Source organism: Hemicordylus capensis, chromosome 6 (genome assembly GCF_027244095.1).
Source record: "Hemicordylus capensis ecotype Gifberg chromosome 6, rHemCap1.1.pri, whole genome shotgun sequence".
Lineage (NCBI taxonomy): Eukaryota > Metazoa > Chordata > Lepidosauria > Squamata > Cordylidae > Hemicordylus > Hemicordylus capensis.
Window position 1 is genome coordinate 51,788,078 of NC_069662.1, and position 17,021 is coordinate 51,805,098.

A 17,021-nucleotide genomic window follows, 5' to 3' on the forward strand; every position below is an offset into this window, starting at 1 on the left:
GATCAGGAAATGTTTGTTCTGTTCATCAGCCAGACTTTTGTTTTTTTAAAAACTCATTGAGCTATGTTGATACATTACTTGTTAGGATTTTCTTCATTTGTCAGGCATTACTTTTCACTTGTCACAGACAAATAGACTAGTGGATTTCTTGAGCCCTGCTCATCTGAAGATCTTAGAAGTTTAGTTGGGGAGACCCTGAAGGGATATCCCCTAAGATATGCTGAGCCAAAGTTGACTTGACATGGCTTAGCAGCAATCTCCAAATCTGAACACAAGTGGTTGCCCACACAGCAACTTGTACCACAATTTTAATGTCATAATTTCACGAAAGCCCTTAAAACCTACCTGTCTGGCCTGGCCTTCCAGGGTTTTTAAACTGCTGTAAATGGTTTTTAATTGTTTTAAATGTTTGTCCTGGTTTTCCAAGGTTTTAAACTGTTTGCATGTTTAATTAGTTGTATTCTGTTTTTATAGTTTTGACTTTAATTGTTAACTGGTTTTAATTGTTTTTATTCTGTTGTAAACCGCCCTGAGCCATTTTAGAAGGGCAGTATATAAATCGAATGACTGACTGACTGACTGACTGACTGACTGACTGACTGAATAAATAAATAAATAAATAGGCTCTCTTTGTAAGCTTCAACTTTATAAACGTCACCTTAAGTGGCGCAGCAGGGAAATGCTTGACTAAGAAGCAGAATGTTGCTGATTCAAATCCCCGCTGGTACTATATCGGGCAGCAGCAATATAGGAAGACGCTGAAAGGCATCATCTCATACTGCACAGGACGCAATAGTAAACCCCTCCTGTATTCTACCAAAGAAAACCACAGGGCTCTGTGGGTGCCAGGAATCAAAATCAACTTGATGACACACTCTACTTTTATAAACTTCACCAAAAAAAAAAAAAAAAAAAGCCCATTGCTTAGGGATGCCTCTCTATTGCTCTCTTATTGGTAGTGACCCTCGTCCAGGGACAGCCAATCTGAGGGTCTATAGCCTTTGCTGGACTACAGCTCCCACAGTTCCTGAATACTGGTCCTTGTGGTTGCAGATGATTGGAGTTGTAGTCCAGCAACAGCTATGGGGCCTCAGATTGGCCATCTCTGTTCTAGACTCAGCCTAGACTCAGAAGCCAGGAAAGCTTTTTCAGTTCTCAGATACAAGAGGTGCCATCTACTTGGATTAGGAGCAAAACCTTTCAAGTCATTTATCTGAATCCAGGACTAGGTTTTTTCCAAGTTCTTTGATGTTAGAAATTGAGAGGTCATTTTAAATTCAGAATCCTCTTCCTTTTGGGTAAATAGAAGTACAACTTGTATGTAACCTGTATTTTTTAAAAAGTCATATTAAATTCAGAGTAGTCTTCTATTTGGGTAAATACAGGAATACAGATCCCAGGCCTTCAAACTTTCACCCTGCAACCTCCACAAATGGCCAAATGTGTTTCCCTCAGAAATTTTTTTTTTTGGGTTTTTTTAAACACCCTCTGCCTCAGAATTTATGTATTTCACTTTTATGCATCTCTGGTTATATTTTTGGTCAATTTAACTGGGTTTATTTGACACAGGAGCTTTAATTATCAAAGGAGTTTGGCATAGTTGCTTTTCACACTAACACCATCTTCACTTCTTGTAATGAGCAACAATGCTTGCACTACTGCTTGCGGACTTGTGAATTTTCTGGGATCGGAACCTGGGTTTAGAGTATGGCTCACCCTACCCATACATTATCCTCCTACATCAAGCAAGACAGACTACCCAGAATTTTAGGAAATAACCAATCTGAGAAATTCCCCTTCTTCTATCTCCCCCAGAAAAGGTAGCCTCTTCAGGTCATCAGAAAATGAGGAGAAACTAGCCAATACTTACAGGCCAGACTGAAAGTCCTTTTCATTAACCACAGCGCAGTTGCTCAAGGAGAGATCGTCCGTGGGGCATCGCGCAGCTTGCATAGGCTGTGAAGGAATTGGAGAGGAAGGAAGAGAAAGGTCAGCAGTGGAGCACCAGAGGGACATTCATGCAATCTAAAGCCCACATTTTAGTCAAGCCAAGGGCACAAGCAAAGCAAATTAACTACGTGTAAGTTTATTGGTCAGCCGTTTCGTGCTTAGAGGGATACCTCAGCAAACTGGCAGTTCCCACAAGGACTAAGGGGTTCCCACAAGGAAGAGGAAACTGGATCCGAGAGCGCTTGTGACTAGCAATGTTCCTCTATACAAAAAAAATTGCCTCCATAGAGCAAACAAGTGTGTCTGGGAGAAGACTAGGCTAGAATTCTTCTCCCCAACATGCCCATTTTCTATGTTTCTTTTGTATAGAGAAACATTCAGCCACATGAGCCTCCACCTGCAGCCAAAACTGCTGCAGCCCTCACACAGGTTTACCACTGAAAACTAGGCCTGAGCTGGAGGCTGCTAGAGAAGCAAGCACAGGTAAGTTCTGTCATTATGAACTGTGAGGCCTGGGATACAAAGATAGTGTCCCTGCATTGGACTTCCTGGAGCTTTTTTTTTAAAAAAGAGACTTATGCCACCCATCCTGGAGAAAACACTGGCAGGCAACTGCAAATTACAAGTTGGTAGCCAGGTTTTCATAGTAGAGGTGAGGAAGAGAGAGGTGAATCTTCCACAGTAAACCCATCCATGCTTCTGTACTCAGCTTCCTCTTCTGCCAACGTCGCTGTTCTTGGCAGGAGGTGGATGGGAGAGGAATTGAATTTCTCCTTCATTTCAAACATTACCTTCACATGGAAAACTAGCACATCAAGGAGAATGATTCTATAGCCACATCTTCTCCCTGTGCGCTAACTTTCCAAGCATGAGGAGTTTTTTAAAAATGCATCAAAATGTGTGTCCTGCCCTTTCTCAAAAAAGTTCAAGGCAAAACATAAGATTATCAGTCCCTGGCAGTAACCATTAAAACCAAATGAAGCAAAAATCCTGGAGAAGGCTTAACAAGAGTAATTTAAACCCCTGACGTTCAAGGCTTGAAGAGTTGATGAAATTATTTTAAATGTCATTCCTAAAAGGCCCATAGTACTAATCTCCTTTGGGGAAAAGTTCCACAGCCCAAGGGCCTCCTTCAAAAATGCCCATGTTCCAGAGTTCACTAAACATTTCAGAAGGTGGCAATACCTGGACACCTGTTTCCTGCTGATAAACTACATGTGGGAGAAAGTGCACCTTCAAATAACCTATACCCAGGCCATAGAGTTCTTTGAAGTGCAAGCTGGAATAAAGGTGACCAGTGTAACTATGGAGACTTTTCAAAACCTGTGTTATATACCTCATCTGACTTCACCTCCCAAGACAGCAGCCACATTCTGAACCAGCTGAAGTTTCTAAACTGTCAACAGCAGCTCTATGTAGAGTACACTACAGTAGTCATTCAGTAGGGCATGCAAAACAATAGTGTGATGTTTGTTATTTAGAAAGGTACATCGCTGGCCTTAGTCACAGGTGGTAAAACATGCTCCCAGACACCACTGCCACCTGGAAATCATAAAGGCCCAGATCCAACTGCTAATTGGTTCCTTTAAGCAGGGGAGTTTACCCTCACACTCCCATCCAGGACAATCGTATCCACTATCACCAAACAAGCCAACTACCATAAGCTCCTCTGTCTTTTCTGGATTCAGCTTCAGTTTATTCACTATCACCCAATCCATTACTGATTTCAGACAATCAGAAGCCTACTGTCTCATCAGGTTCTGATGAGAAAAAGGAAAAAGAACTGGATGTATTAGCAAACTGATGGCGCCATGCTTAAAAAATCCTGAATAAACTCACACAGCCCTTTCATGTTAAAAAGCATAGGAGAGAAAATAGACCAGAGATACCTTACCTGATAAGAATCACAGTGAAAAACTTCTCTTCCCTAACTTAAGGGACAATTTCAACATGTAATCTCCTACCTCTATTGTCAAGTGACACAATCCAAGAAAGGATTTCCTTCATGCTTTTTTTTCTGGAGCTTTGTATAAAATCTCCAAAGTAGCAATTGAATTTGCAACAGGGATTCCCTTTAGATATCACACACACAGTAAGTACTGTGAACCCTACTATGATTATTTATACAATGCCATCTGCGTACATGGCACTTCATAGGATATTATAAGCAGAACTAGGCAGGTCCCTGCCCTCAAGCAGCTTCCAATCTAATAATGACTCTGAATTAAAAGTCAGGATTGCCTCACATCCCAATGTATATCATATATACACAATCAGAGCATTCATTTCTGCAGCACAGAGAACACAAGATGAACTTGGGCACTGATCTGCCACAACACGACAGCAAGCATGCATAGCAACAATGATCTATGAGTCAACTACAGCCCATCAGGGTCCGAAACGATGAGCTCAAAGCAAAATAAAAATCCTTGCTGCAACCAAGGACATGGGTTGCCTCCAGCTTTATTCCAAAAAAAGACCTGCACAAGTGCAACAGCAAACAAGTATAAGAGAACAAAGCAAACAGCTCTCTTCACATTAGATCCACTGCGGTTTTCAAAAGGAGACCCAAAGAGCCGAATGCAAAGTGGCTCGCACTCCTTCACCCCACTTCCCAATGCTGAAACATCTCCTAATTCAGTCAGGAAGCAAAGTGCCAATCTGCCTTCCCCAGAACAAGGGGACATAGGAGGCTGGGCATTCTCTAGGCCAGGACTACACAACTTTGATGACGCTCCAGCTGGTTTCAGACTACAACTCCCATCATCCCTGACTACTGGCCGGTATGGCTGGGGATGATGGGATTTGTAGTCCCAAACAGCTGCAGGGCTAAAGAGGCACAGCCCCGCTCTAGTCTGTGATGACATCACTGAGGGCCAATGAAGTATTTTTAGACAGGTGGGGACTTCTAGTATCTTAACAGCCCATCCTGGAATCTTTACTTCACCTCTACAAGGGCAACAAGGACATCATACCCCACCTTCATCTATCTGTGCACCGTATTCTCAACAGAAGCAGCACAATTCTTATCTACCATGTGTCTGCAGGCCTCGTATACATGACCACACCCTACATTATTCTAGAGCAGCTATTTCCTTCCCTTTGCCATGCAATCCTTCCATTCTAGCACCACCCCTTCTGAAAAGTGGGACAGTGCTGATGTAGGAAGGAGCTGAACCATGGACTCCTCCTCCACATGACATAGCTACCTCACTTACATGGTCTACATATATTTCTACATGTTAAACAAGTAGAGCAGGTTATTTACTATCTTTTACTGACCAAATGCCAATTTCTTTCCATTTCTTTCAAACCATTGCAAAATATGTAAGAAAGTGGATCTAGAGTCATTAGGCACCTGGGGATTGCCCAGCCCTTTGTGAAGATATGCTAGTTTCCAAGTTACATGGAACCCATACAAGAATCTAAATAAATGAGTAGGGCCAGGAAAGGTAAAGTGTCTTTCCCCCCTTCGCTTGCTGTACTCTCACAGACTTCAAGCCGTAATATTTGCTGTAAAAGAGAGAGAGGTGATATTCTGAGAAATCTGGCGGTAGCTATCATGCTAGAAGCCAAATGCCACCATTCACAGCAAAGCCACAGCTGCGGAGTGAGTTACCATCCCTTTGGAGGTGCACACTGTATGAAGAGCTGCCTGTTTTCAGATCCAGTAATTTCCACATGAGAGACAATGAGCTTCTAAACAATCAAGTGCGCGAACTGCAGATGGTGCCCTAAAATATGCTAAGCGTTCGGGGCGGGGGGAACCAAACCCCGATCGTCATGTGTGTGCTCAGAGTAGAAGGCAGGGAGAAGCAGCACTGGGGGCAGGTGGGACATCGGTGGTGTGCTTGTTCAGTGTCAAGGCCTTCTTAGATTCTGCCCCAGAGTTTGGACCACAATCACTTCCCATCCATTCTCTAAGCCAATACATGTGCAAAGAAAATTCCCGGATGTCACCCAACAGGGCCAGGTTATTCTGGGGGGGGGGGGAAGGCATAGGTAGCTTATCCTAAGGTGCAAAGGGGAGAATAAGGAAGAACTGACTTATTGCCCCAGTGGTCTCTGAACTGTGCCACACACACAGAGGGAAAATTAGGGATGTGCAGATGGCTCAGGCAGCAGTTGGTGGGGCGGGGAGTGGCTCCCTTAAAAAAAGGAACCACCATTCCGCTGCTCTTCCACTGGTGGTGCCAGCTCTCCATAAGGCCGCGTGAGGCTGAAGCGCTGTTCCCTGCAGCCTCCACGCGGCGTCAACTCGGCACGCACATGGCCGGCATGCATGTGTGCTGGCCATGTCCATGCCAAAGCCACACAGAGGGTGCAGGGAACAGCACTGCAGCCAAGCACGGCCTTTTGAAGAACGGGCGATGCCAGCAAGAAAGGAGTGGGCCAGCTGCCAAGCAGGTCAGGCACTCCTTACCTGCTTTCAAAAGGGAACCACTCCCCGCCCAACCAACTCAAACGCTGGCACCCGAGCCAGTGCAGCGCTTCCCAGAGGAGGTGCCAAACTGGCTCGTGCACATCCCTAGGGCAAGTACCAGTTCCAGGAAAGGAAGGGAAACCAAGAAATCGCAGGCTTCCTGTTATTTAAATACACAGTTACATCAGCCTCGTCACCCACGCTGCTGCTCTGCACCCAACTGTATGTAGTAGGCTTGGTGGGACACAAAATCTCCGGGAGATTTAGATGCTATTTTGTAACCTGCTCTGCAGGGATTAGCGAGATAAGCTTTTCCTATGTCACATGAAGAGCATCTTTCTCAGCAAGCACAAAGGCAAATGATATCACCTAGGCAATGGAGAGCTGGCAACTGATAGCCACTTGCTGCAAAGGGAGATACAGGACTGAGGAGCTATGCAGAAGACGCGTTCAATCTACCATTTTATTTTCATCTCTCTTTCGAGGAATCTGGAATCACACAGATTTGCAAGCCTAAAATAAGAGCTTCGTTTGTATCATTCATTTTTTTCTTCAGATTGATAGCGCATCCTCAGGGTGAATTTTGGCAATTACTCATAAAATGCAATAGTAAATGTCTAATACAAGTTAAGTCTCACATTGGGGCTCAAGTCTGATCACAAGTTGCACACTCTGGTCTATAATCTCATCCCCCAAATTCCAGAGATGTGGAGACTAACTGGGGTTCTCTGTGGCAAGGTAAAGGCCCTCTGTGCATACTCAAAGACTCTCATTAGTGCTGCACATTTTCCAAGGATGAATCCTGGTTCAAAGCAAGCCCCAAGTAATGGAAGGATCTCTCGCCTCTAAAGGGTTTGCTTTTCTATACAGATGAGCAAACAGGGCTGGAGAAGCTCCAGACATCTAGACAAAGAGATAATATTGGAATCAATAGTACAGTAAGGGAATCCTGTCTATTACTGGTGTTTAGGGAGAGGAAGCAGGGAAGATCCAGTCTTTCTGTGCATGCAGCACACAGCCTGCCACTGCTGTAGCCTTCCTTTCCCTGGGCACTGCAGCATGGGCATGCTAATTCTGGGGAGCGAACAAGGTTGCTGCAGACATCAGCCTCCTCTCCAAGCAGCACAAAGCAATCATTTCAGAGCCCTGCAACTCTGGGAGATTCAAGCTGCAGAAGCTCTCTTACCCCTGGACTTCTGAGCCAAGGTCCAGGGCCTCTAAGCCCCGTGGAGCCCCCCGCCCGCCCGCCCCAATCCTCTTTAGTCTGTCCTGGGTGGTGTGGTCACCACACCTCACCACCAGCCTGTGTTGCACCAGGCGGCCAAGCATGACTGTGACCTGTGCTGGGCGGCCAAGCATGAGTTGCCTGTTGAAATGTGTCTGCTAATGCATACATATGCTTGTTTTATATTCTTACATTCTTGTGAGTTCACCACATCCCATGGCAAGGAATTCAATAGATTAATTATGCGCTGTGTGAAAAAGTACTTCCTCTTGTTAGCCCTAAATTTCCCAACCTTCAGTTTCATGGGGTGAACCCTGGTTCTAATGTTCTGAGAGAGTGCGAGAAATTTCTCTGTCCACCTTCTCCACTCCATGCATAAGTTCATACACCTCGATCATGTCTCCCTTTAGTCACCTCTTTTCCAAGGTAAAGAGCACCAGATGCTATAGCCTAGCCTCGTAAGGAAGGTGCTCCAGGCCCCTGATCATTTTGGTTGCCCTCTTCTGCACCTTTTCCAGTTCTACAATATCCTTCTTAAGATACGGTGGCCAAAGCTATACGCAGTACTCCAGATGTGGCCGCACCACAGATTTGTATAAGGGCATTATAATATTAGCAGTTTTATTTTCAGTCCCCTTCCTAATGATTCCTAGCATGGAATTTGCCTTTTTTACAGCTGCAGTGCACTGAGACGACACTTTCAATAAGCTGTCCACCAAGATCTTTCTCCTGGTCAGTCACCGACAGCTCAAATCCCATCAGCATATATGTGAAGTTAGTGTTTTTTGCCCCAGTGTGCATCATTTTACACTTGCTTACATTGAACTGCATTTGCCATTTTGTCGCCCACTCACCCAGTTTGGAGAAATCTTTTTGGAGCTCCTCACAATCCGTTGTGTATTTCACTACCCTAAATAGTTTAGTGTCATCTGCAAATCTGGCCACTTCGCTGGTCACCCCAACTTCTAGATCTTGTTGTAAACCGCACAGAGACATAAGTTTTGGGCGGTATAAAAATATTTTAAATAAATAAATAATAAATACATAAATTTATGAACAAATTAAAGAGCACTGGTCCCAGTACTGATCCCTGTGGGACCCCACTTCCTACCTACCTCCATTGTGAAAAATGTCCATTTATTCCTATCCTCCATTTCCTGTCCTTCAACCAGTTACCAATCCACACAGAAACCTGTCCCCTTATTCCATGACTTCTAAGTTTACTCAAGAGCCTTTGGTGGGGAACTTTATCAAAAGCTTTTTGGAAATCCAAATATACTATGTCAACCGGATCACCTTTATCCATATGCCTGCTGACACTCTCAAAAAATTCCAAAAGGTTAGTGAGGCAAGACTTTCCCTTGCAGAAGCCATGCTGGTTGTCCTTCAACAAGGCCTTTTCTTCTATATGGTTAACAATTTTGTCCTTAATTATGCTTTCCAGCAGTGGGGTGGGGGCTCCAAAGGCCTTAGGTCCAGGCTCCAAAATTACCTGGGTGCACCTCTGTAAAGATACATCAAAAGCTTGAAGGAATGCCATCTCAGCAGGAAGACCTGCTCTCCTCCTTTTTAAAGATCCTGTTCGCTACTCCCCGCCCCGCCTTGGGAGATCCGGGCAATTACAGGCCTGTTAGCATAATGTATTTTCCAGGCAAATTGATGGAAAGTATTCTCAAGGATCAAATTGTAAAGCATATACCAGAACAGGCCCTGCTGAAGGAGAAACAACATGGCTTCTGCAAAGTGAAATCTTGCCTCACCAACCTTTTGGAGTTCTTTGAGAGGGTCAACAGACATGTGGATAAAGGTGATCCAGTCGACATAGTATACTTGGACTTTCAAAAAGCTTTCAACAAAGTTCCTCATCAAAAATTCTTGAGAAAACTTAGCAGTCATGGGATAGGGGGACAGGTTCATGTGTGGATTAGTAAATGTTTGAAGGACAGGAAGCAGAGGATATGTATAGATGGACAGTTCTCTAAATGGAGGAAAGTAAGAAGTGGAGTCCCCCAGGGATTCGTACTCGGACCAGTGCTTTTTAATTTATTCATAATGATCTAGAAATTGGGGTACACAGCGAGGTGGCCAAATTTGCAGATGATACCAAACTATTGAGGGTACTGAATCCAGAAGAGATTGCGAAAAGCTCCAAAAGGATCTCTCCAAAATGGAGGAGGTGAGTTTAGATAAATTCATGGAAGACACATCTATCAATGGCTACTAGTCTGAGGGCTACAGACCACCTACAGCCGAAAAGCAAGATGCCTCCAAATACTCATTTCAGGGCAGGAGAGAGGGCATGCCCTCACCTCTTGCCTGTGGGCTTCACAGAGGTATTTGGTGGCCACTGTGTGAAACAGGATGCTGGACTGGATAGGCCTTGGGCGTGATCTAGCAGGGCTGTTCTTACTGATTTACATTTATTGATTTACATTTATATCCCACTCTTCCTCCAAGGAGTCCAGAGTGGTGTACATGGTTATGTTTCTCCTCACAACCACCCAGTGAGGTAGGTTAGGCTGAGAGATATGTGGCTGGCCCAGAGTCACCCAGTAAGTTGCATGGCTGAATGGGGATTTTAACTCTGGTCTCTCCGTCTCCGATCCTAGTCCAACACTCTAACCGCTATACCTCACTGGCTATATTTATGGCATGAAGGTCTTCTTCAAATAGGAAAAGGGGGCAGGGGGAAATCCCACTGGGAATATCTGAAGTAACTCTTTGTATCCCAGCTCATGCTTGGAACAATTACGTGGTGTGTTTATCATCAAGGGACAAGCATACATCTGATTTCTAATATTAAGAACCTATCCTTTTCTACATGCTAGTAGAAAAGGAAGACACAACAAGCAGACCTGAGGCATCTGTTGAAGAATTTAACTCTTTGCAGTTTGAAGCACTTAGGCAATATTTACCAGAAGATATTTAAAGGAATGTTTATGTTGCTGCATCTGGATTTCCCTATTCAATGTAAACAGGACTCAGAGCTTGTTCTGGAAAGGAAGATGGTTTCTTATGTTTAAAGCAAGGCATTCCCCACCTCCCATGAAAACCTACTGGTAGAATCAAAGGATGTTAGAACTGGAAGCAACATTGGAGTTGTTCTAGACCAGGGGTTCCCAAATAAAACCCTGAGGTGATACAAGTTGTAGTTCAACAGTATCTGGAAGAACCACCTTTGTTCCACCAACTCCCATCCACAATCCATTTTGCAACAGCAATATTGTACTATAAAATGTGCAGGAAGCACTATTACAAGGGGTAGGTTGATACTCCTGACATCCAACTTGCCAGTGTCTGTTTTAAATATGCATGTGAACAAGACGAAGCCCTGCTCTCCAAGCCCAGATATGATTCTTGTTATTGACAGTAAGGGAAATATGTTCTGCATCTATTCAGAGGCCCTCTGTGCTCCAGCCAGAAAGAGCTTGCATATTTGGAAACGCTTTCTGTGCATCATATGGAATAAAGTTCCGCACCTCACACATCTACTTCCAGAAAAGCAGCGTATGGGACCAGAAAGTCAAAAAGCTCCTGCTGTCGTTAAGCACTGTGCAACATTATTTCAAATCAAATCAATCTTTATTACAGTAATAGACTAGCATAGAGTAACATTATTTAAAATGCTAACCCTCACCAAGACACTATGACAGTGGAAATGCTCCAGACATCAAACAAGATCAGGATAAGCAGGAGAGTTATCACAGCATGAAGCTGAAATAAGGAGCAAAAAGGGGAATAATTATACAGCAATGGAACTGTTCTAACTGAACAAAAAGGTTGACGTAGACATGACCCACATGAGACTATTCAAAGGTTGTTACTCCTGCTAGAAGAAAATTGTATGAGCGAGGTGGTTTATTTATGTATTCAAGCATATCTTGCAGTTAGAAACCACTGCAATTTTAATTCCACTTACAGCCCTATCCTATTCATATTTATTTGTAGTCTCACTTTCAAGGAACTGCATTTAGGATTTCAGCTTAAAATAACTTCAGAACAGTGCTTGTACCTGGGGCAGCAACAAAATTACACATAGTCCTAAATCCTTAAACTGGAATGTCATTTTGCCTCATATCCCCACCCACCCACCCCCAGCAGGAAGGCTAGAAATGGGTAACATTTCAAAGGACCATTGCAATAAAAATCTGCCTATGCAAGCAATACTTCTGCGCACAAGGAGATGGTGCTGAATGAAAATTTTGTGAGAGCATCTCACAGTCTCTCCACTTTTCTGTAAGACTGGGCTGCACCCTATTAGGAAGGAAGAGGATAAGAAAAGGAAGTTTGCAGGGCTGAAAGTCTGGGCCTTGCCAGGCTGCTGTACCTTTAAGAATTGCACAGAAAGGGAGTTCTACCAGCCTTAGCTTCTACCATCACTGCAGCAATGTGACCTAGCAATTCTAAGGAAGCAACAAAGGTGCTACATTTTACATATTGATTTGAACCACCTAGCTAGTGCTTTAGCTTCAGGCTTCCAGTCTTCAAATGAGTGTTTAAGCAGTCAACCTAAACACTGCGAAACCCCCACACATAAAATTCCTAACAACATTTAGGACAATACGCCTTCCATATAAAATATACCAGTGGCTGTTCGTTTTGTGTTCATAAATAAGAAGGGAAACCTCATATTTATGCAAAACATTTTCAAACACTGTATTTTGTCAGTTCACATAAAATCCACAACTGCAATCCAACTTTCTTTACACAGGTCATCAAGTTAAAGTTGTTTACTTTAAACAGGCCAACAACAAAAGCACCCAAAACCAGCCAGCTCCCAAATGTTATGTCAGGCCCCAACTTAAGCAGGTCTCTAAACAGACATTCATCTTTAACAAGCCTGAACTGAAGGGCAATCTTTCCAAAATGAGTTAGTGTTTTGTTTTTTAATTTAGGTGGCCAGAAATAATGGTTGTTGTGGGCTTGTGAATTTGGGGACTTGTCTGCAAATCTGGAATAAAGGACACTTGGGCACCAAGCTGCCATATTTTCTAATGTTCCTAGATCCCTAACCAAAAAAACTATGTATGCATTTTTCTGCTATACTAAGATAGCATAAAATCACTGCATTTCTCATTTATATGACTATTTAACCAAGGGCAGTTATTTTTTTCTAAAGCAATAGTTATTTCATCCTAATCAGTTAACTGCAGTCATTTCATATCTAAGATAGGCTTCAAAGCTCTCCTAAGCTAGCAAGAAAACAGGGTTCTCGAGTACATTAAGTAGGAAATATGCATTATTTGCATGGTGAACACTCACATCTTTCCTCTTGGGGAAAATCTGTGTCCGGAAAACAGAGGTGAAGAGTTAAAGCCCACCTTTCTCTGTACTACCACTCTGTGGCTGCAAAAATTTGAGGTTTTTGCATACCAACAGCAAGTAAAATATGCAATAGTCCACTGCGATAGGGACAGAAATGCCCACACTCTGGTGATAGCTTATGTGGCTTACTCATTCTGTCTTAACCATCTTAGAGCTAACCCCCATAAATGCACCCCTGTTTTAATCTGCACAACACTGAGCAACAGAGAGGCCACATCGAGTTGCTGGGACAAGTACCTGAGAGAGCTACTCAGGCTGGGGAGAGGTGCAACGAGCAGCAACATGATGGTACAGACTGGTGAGGCAAGGAAGATTGGCCTAGCTGAGTGGATCAGGGTCGGCAGCCATCCTCTCACACGTTATTTGCAAGGCTGACTGAGTGCAAGGTGAGCTTTCAAGCTTTTCAGAAACATACAAGCCATCTCTCCCACAGTGAATGCTTGCAGCAAATCCGCCCTCATTACATACCTCCCACCCACATTCAAAAGAAACTGAAGGTTGTTTCTTGAATTACTTTCCCCTTCATACAAATCCTAAGCTATGTGCAAGTAAGACAAGTGATGCAGGCCTGACACTTAGATGTGACCATTGACTGTCATCTCTGGCACATACATGCTCAATTACTATCATCCAAGAGACTCATCAAACTTGTATCTAACAAACTCATCAGGCTGTCTGCAGGTTAGAGATATACATTTCCTGCCCACTTCTATGCGTGCATTTTAACAATTCACATTGGGAGAAGTTAATATGAGAAGCACCCTCAAAATGGGCAGCCCACTGCTTAGGGCTAACTAAGAGCACAGCTACAGTTTATGAATCATCCCTTTACCTCTATCTGTGACAGCAAAGCCAAACATCACTAACAAATCACGAAATCAATCTAGCCTAATCCTTTTAAAAATATCCTTTTAGTTCAACATCTTCCATAGAAATTATTAAGCACAGCCAGCACAGCTTAAGAGGAATTGGGCCATGTGACTTTTGTAAATTCTTTCTAGTCCTGACATCCACTGTAAAAGTTTGTGTCAAAAGCAAATCCTACACCATTCTCTGGCCAGATCAATCTTTTGGCTTGTTTCCTGATGAAGCTGCACCACACCAGTTTCTTTAGACCAAAAAAAGAATACAGCATTGATACCAGCTAAACTTAGAGCATTTTTTCCTTACTGCTGCATTTTAACTACATAATTTTCTGCAATTATCCATCAGAATGATCACCAGCCTTTTGAGACTTGCCAGCTATTTGTAACTCCTTAATATTGCTGAGCAGCGGTCAATGAATGCGAGCACCCTTTATTTGAATATTGGTTTCTGGTCTATAAACAAAATCCTACAGGCATATTCTGACATTCTCCCAACTAGAGAGAGAAGTTTTTCCTTTTAACTAGCCCCACCCACTATTTCAACAAGCCAGCAGAATAACCAGTCATTCAATTGCTGTCATGCAATTGTCTCTTTGCACAAAATTAGTATGACAACTTCAAAATCTCAAGCCACCTTCTTCATGCCACAAACAAGTATACAACAATTCTGTGTGTGATTTGTAATGGGTCATACAGATTTGTTTCCCGATTATCCTTCACATGCTACAATCCATGAGGAAGGAGCACATATCAGTCTGCTATGATCTTATTACCTAAATCAACATCCTTCATTCCTTCATCACCAAATGGATACTACTTGTGGCAAAGGCCTATAAGGGTCTCTGGTATTAAAGACGATCTACTCAAAAGGACAAACTAACTCTTAGATGGGTAAATTCATTAATCTTCTCCCTGTTATTCCATCACTAACCTACCCCACCCTTCATTCTAAAAGGCATCCAGAGACACAACATGCAGGCACAAAGTGTTAACTAAGCCACTGCTCAATTAAAGCAATGCCAATCTGACATCATTGTGACCAGCAGCATCACCACAGGATCAAGCCAGAAGAAACCTGCAGACAGAGTCTTCCGCTTGCCAGCCAAGTATACATTGCAGTAAAGGCGCTCACCGCATAAACAGCTTGATCCTCCCACCCTTTTCACCACCAGACACTCCGATTCCAGATGGAGGAAGCAACCTTGTGACAATAGCTTATTAACTACAGGTTACCCCCAAGTATTTATCACACAATGAACCATTTCAGCATTAAATCAGTCAGGCTAATCCCTGATCAAACAATGTCCTATTTAAGAGTAACAGATGGGGGAGAAAGGCACATTTTTGCCAGAAGGAAAGCCATCTAAATCAGGAGCATGAAAATGAATTCATCACTTCCCCAGGTGTTCTTGTTATAAATACACTCTGCTGCAGTCACCTTAAGGTTTGGGGGATGGAAGGAGCCACTCACACCCAGCAGACCCTACACAACCCACAGAACATTCAAGGTTTTTCCTAGAAAGGGGAATAATCTTAGTATCTTTCACAGTAAATCCACCAAACACCAAATATATTAGAAAAGTGATTAATAAAGGCTGCTAGAGCTAATTAATACATCTGTGAAATGGTAATAAAAGCAGTATAAGATGTGGTTGACAATGGGGAGAGAACAGCTTAAGGGAAAGATTCTAAAATGCAATCAGGTATGAACAAGAACAGCAACACTGCTGGAGAAAGGGCTGTTCAGTCTCACAATGAATAGCAAAGAAATAAGAACAACAAAGATAACAAGCATGGCTGGGTAACATGGGAGCATGACAAAATCATCTTTAACAGTGCAGAGCAACACTGTGACATATTTCACAGTGCGCGAAATATTTCTATCCTTGGAGCCAGGATAGGTGCGTGTGACTTTTCAGCTTTGTGTTGGTGTATATCTTGGTCTTCCACAATAACAGGCAACAACAATGACCTACATCACAAGGATGTCACAAACATCTAAGGACAATAAAGAGCACAAAGTGCATAATAAGTTATAATTTATCAGTATTTAAATATAAATTACAGAGGTCATCTGTAGGAGGCCATCGTAGGAATGGCTCTGAGAGAATGAAAGCTTCCTCTATTGTGAAATTATGGGTCCATCCATAGAATGATGGTTGAAATGAAGAAAAAGCACACAGCACTTTTGTTTGTTTGTTTTAGTGTGTAAGCTCCCCAGGGCAGAGATCTGTCTTTTTGTTATTCAGTAAACCATCATGCACACAAAACCAATTATGCTTGGTTCCCATTCTCTTACCAATAGTAGGATCAATGGAGAAGGCAAACTGTTGGCACCAGGGAGTATATAATAAGACAGAGCAAAGGCTTAAGTTACCCCCCAAATAGCTATGAAATGGAGAATACACCTATCATGGGGTGGAAGAGGACACCCAAAAACAGATTAAAAGAGACAGGATATATCTGGCATAGAAAAAGTATATGGCGCTGCCCCTTAAGAGAGGAAACATAAAAACTGCGAGTTCTCTCTGGCTGCCTCCAACCTCTTTGGGGGCAGCATGCAACGTGAGAACTGCTGCAGTAACCAGGTGGAGACCCCTTTACCACTCTTGAGGCGCCAGAGCACCAAATCACTCAAGGTGGACTCTTGCGGCTGAGGTGCGGAAATCCGAACCGGGCTTCCCCCAAACCCAGCCCTCTAGCCACTGCACCAGGGGCGTTATTAAACTAATGTGCCCATAACAAGAGGAAGGGGAGCTTCCGTACTGACACGTCAGTGCCCCCGCCTTCCTTCAACTCCATCAACCACTCACCCGGCCCGCCATCTTGCTGCTCCGCTGCTGAACGAGCGGCTGACAGGAAAAAAAGGCGAAAGCGAGTGAGAAGCAGAACACGAAAGCTGCCGGGAGCGGAACGGGGCGGGGCACACAAGACGTATGCGGTATACGTCACCTTGCCCCACCCATTTCCGTTCTCCCTCCCCAATTACCCCCCTTTGCTCTGCTTTCCTGCCCGCCCTGAAGGAGACACACTTCTAGAAAAGCAGCGAGAGAGATTTGTGGCACTACAAAGGCTAACACATTCCTTGTGGTATAAGCTTTCGTAGATTGGAGTCTACTTCGTTAGGTGCATTTAAGCGGTCCCTCAGAGAGTAGAGAAGAGATTCTTATTCTAGGATACCCCTATAATATAATGAAACCAAAGCAGCACTTCCGGTTCGCAATTGAACGCG

The 17,021-nt window shown here is 43.4% G+C and overlaps 1 protein-coding gene across 2 annotated transcripts in view; it reads right to left on the reverse strand.

Moving 5' to 3' along the window:
• Window positions 1–16,756, reverse strand: part of NSF (N-ethylmaleimide sensitive factor, vesicle fusing ATPase) — a 95,341-nt gene extending 78,585 nt beyond the window's left edge. For both annotated transcript variants that reach the window (XM_053266111.1, XM_053266112.1), the window contains exons 1-2: window positions 16,603–16,756; window positions 1,871–1,956 (exon numbers count right to left, since the gene is read on the reverse strand). In XM_053266111.1, coding sequence (XP_053122086.1) covers window positions 1,871–1,956; window positions 16,603–16,614 — 98 coding nt within the window. In that variant the 5' untranslated portion in view covers window positions 16,615–16,756. The remainder of the gene's footprint in view (window positions 1–1,870; window positions 1,957–16,602) is intronic.
• Window positions 16,757–17,021: the final 265 nt, after the last annotated feature.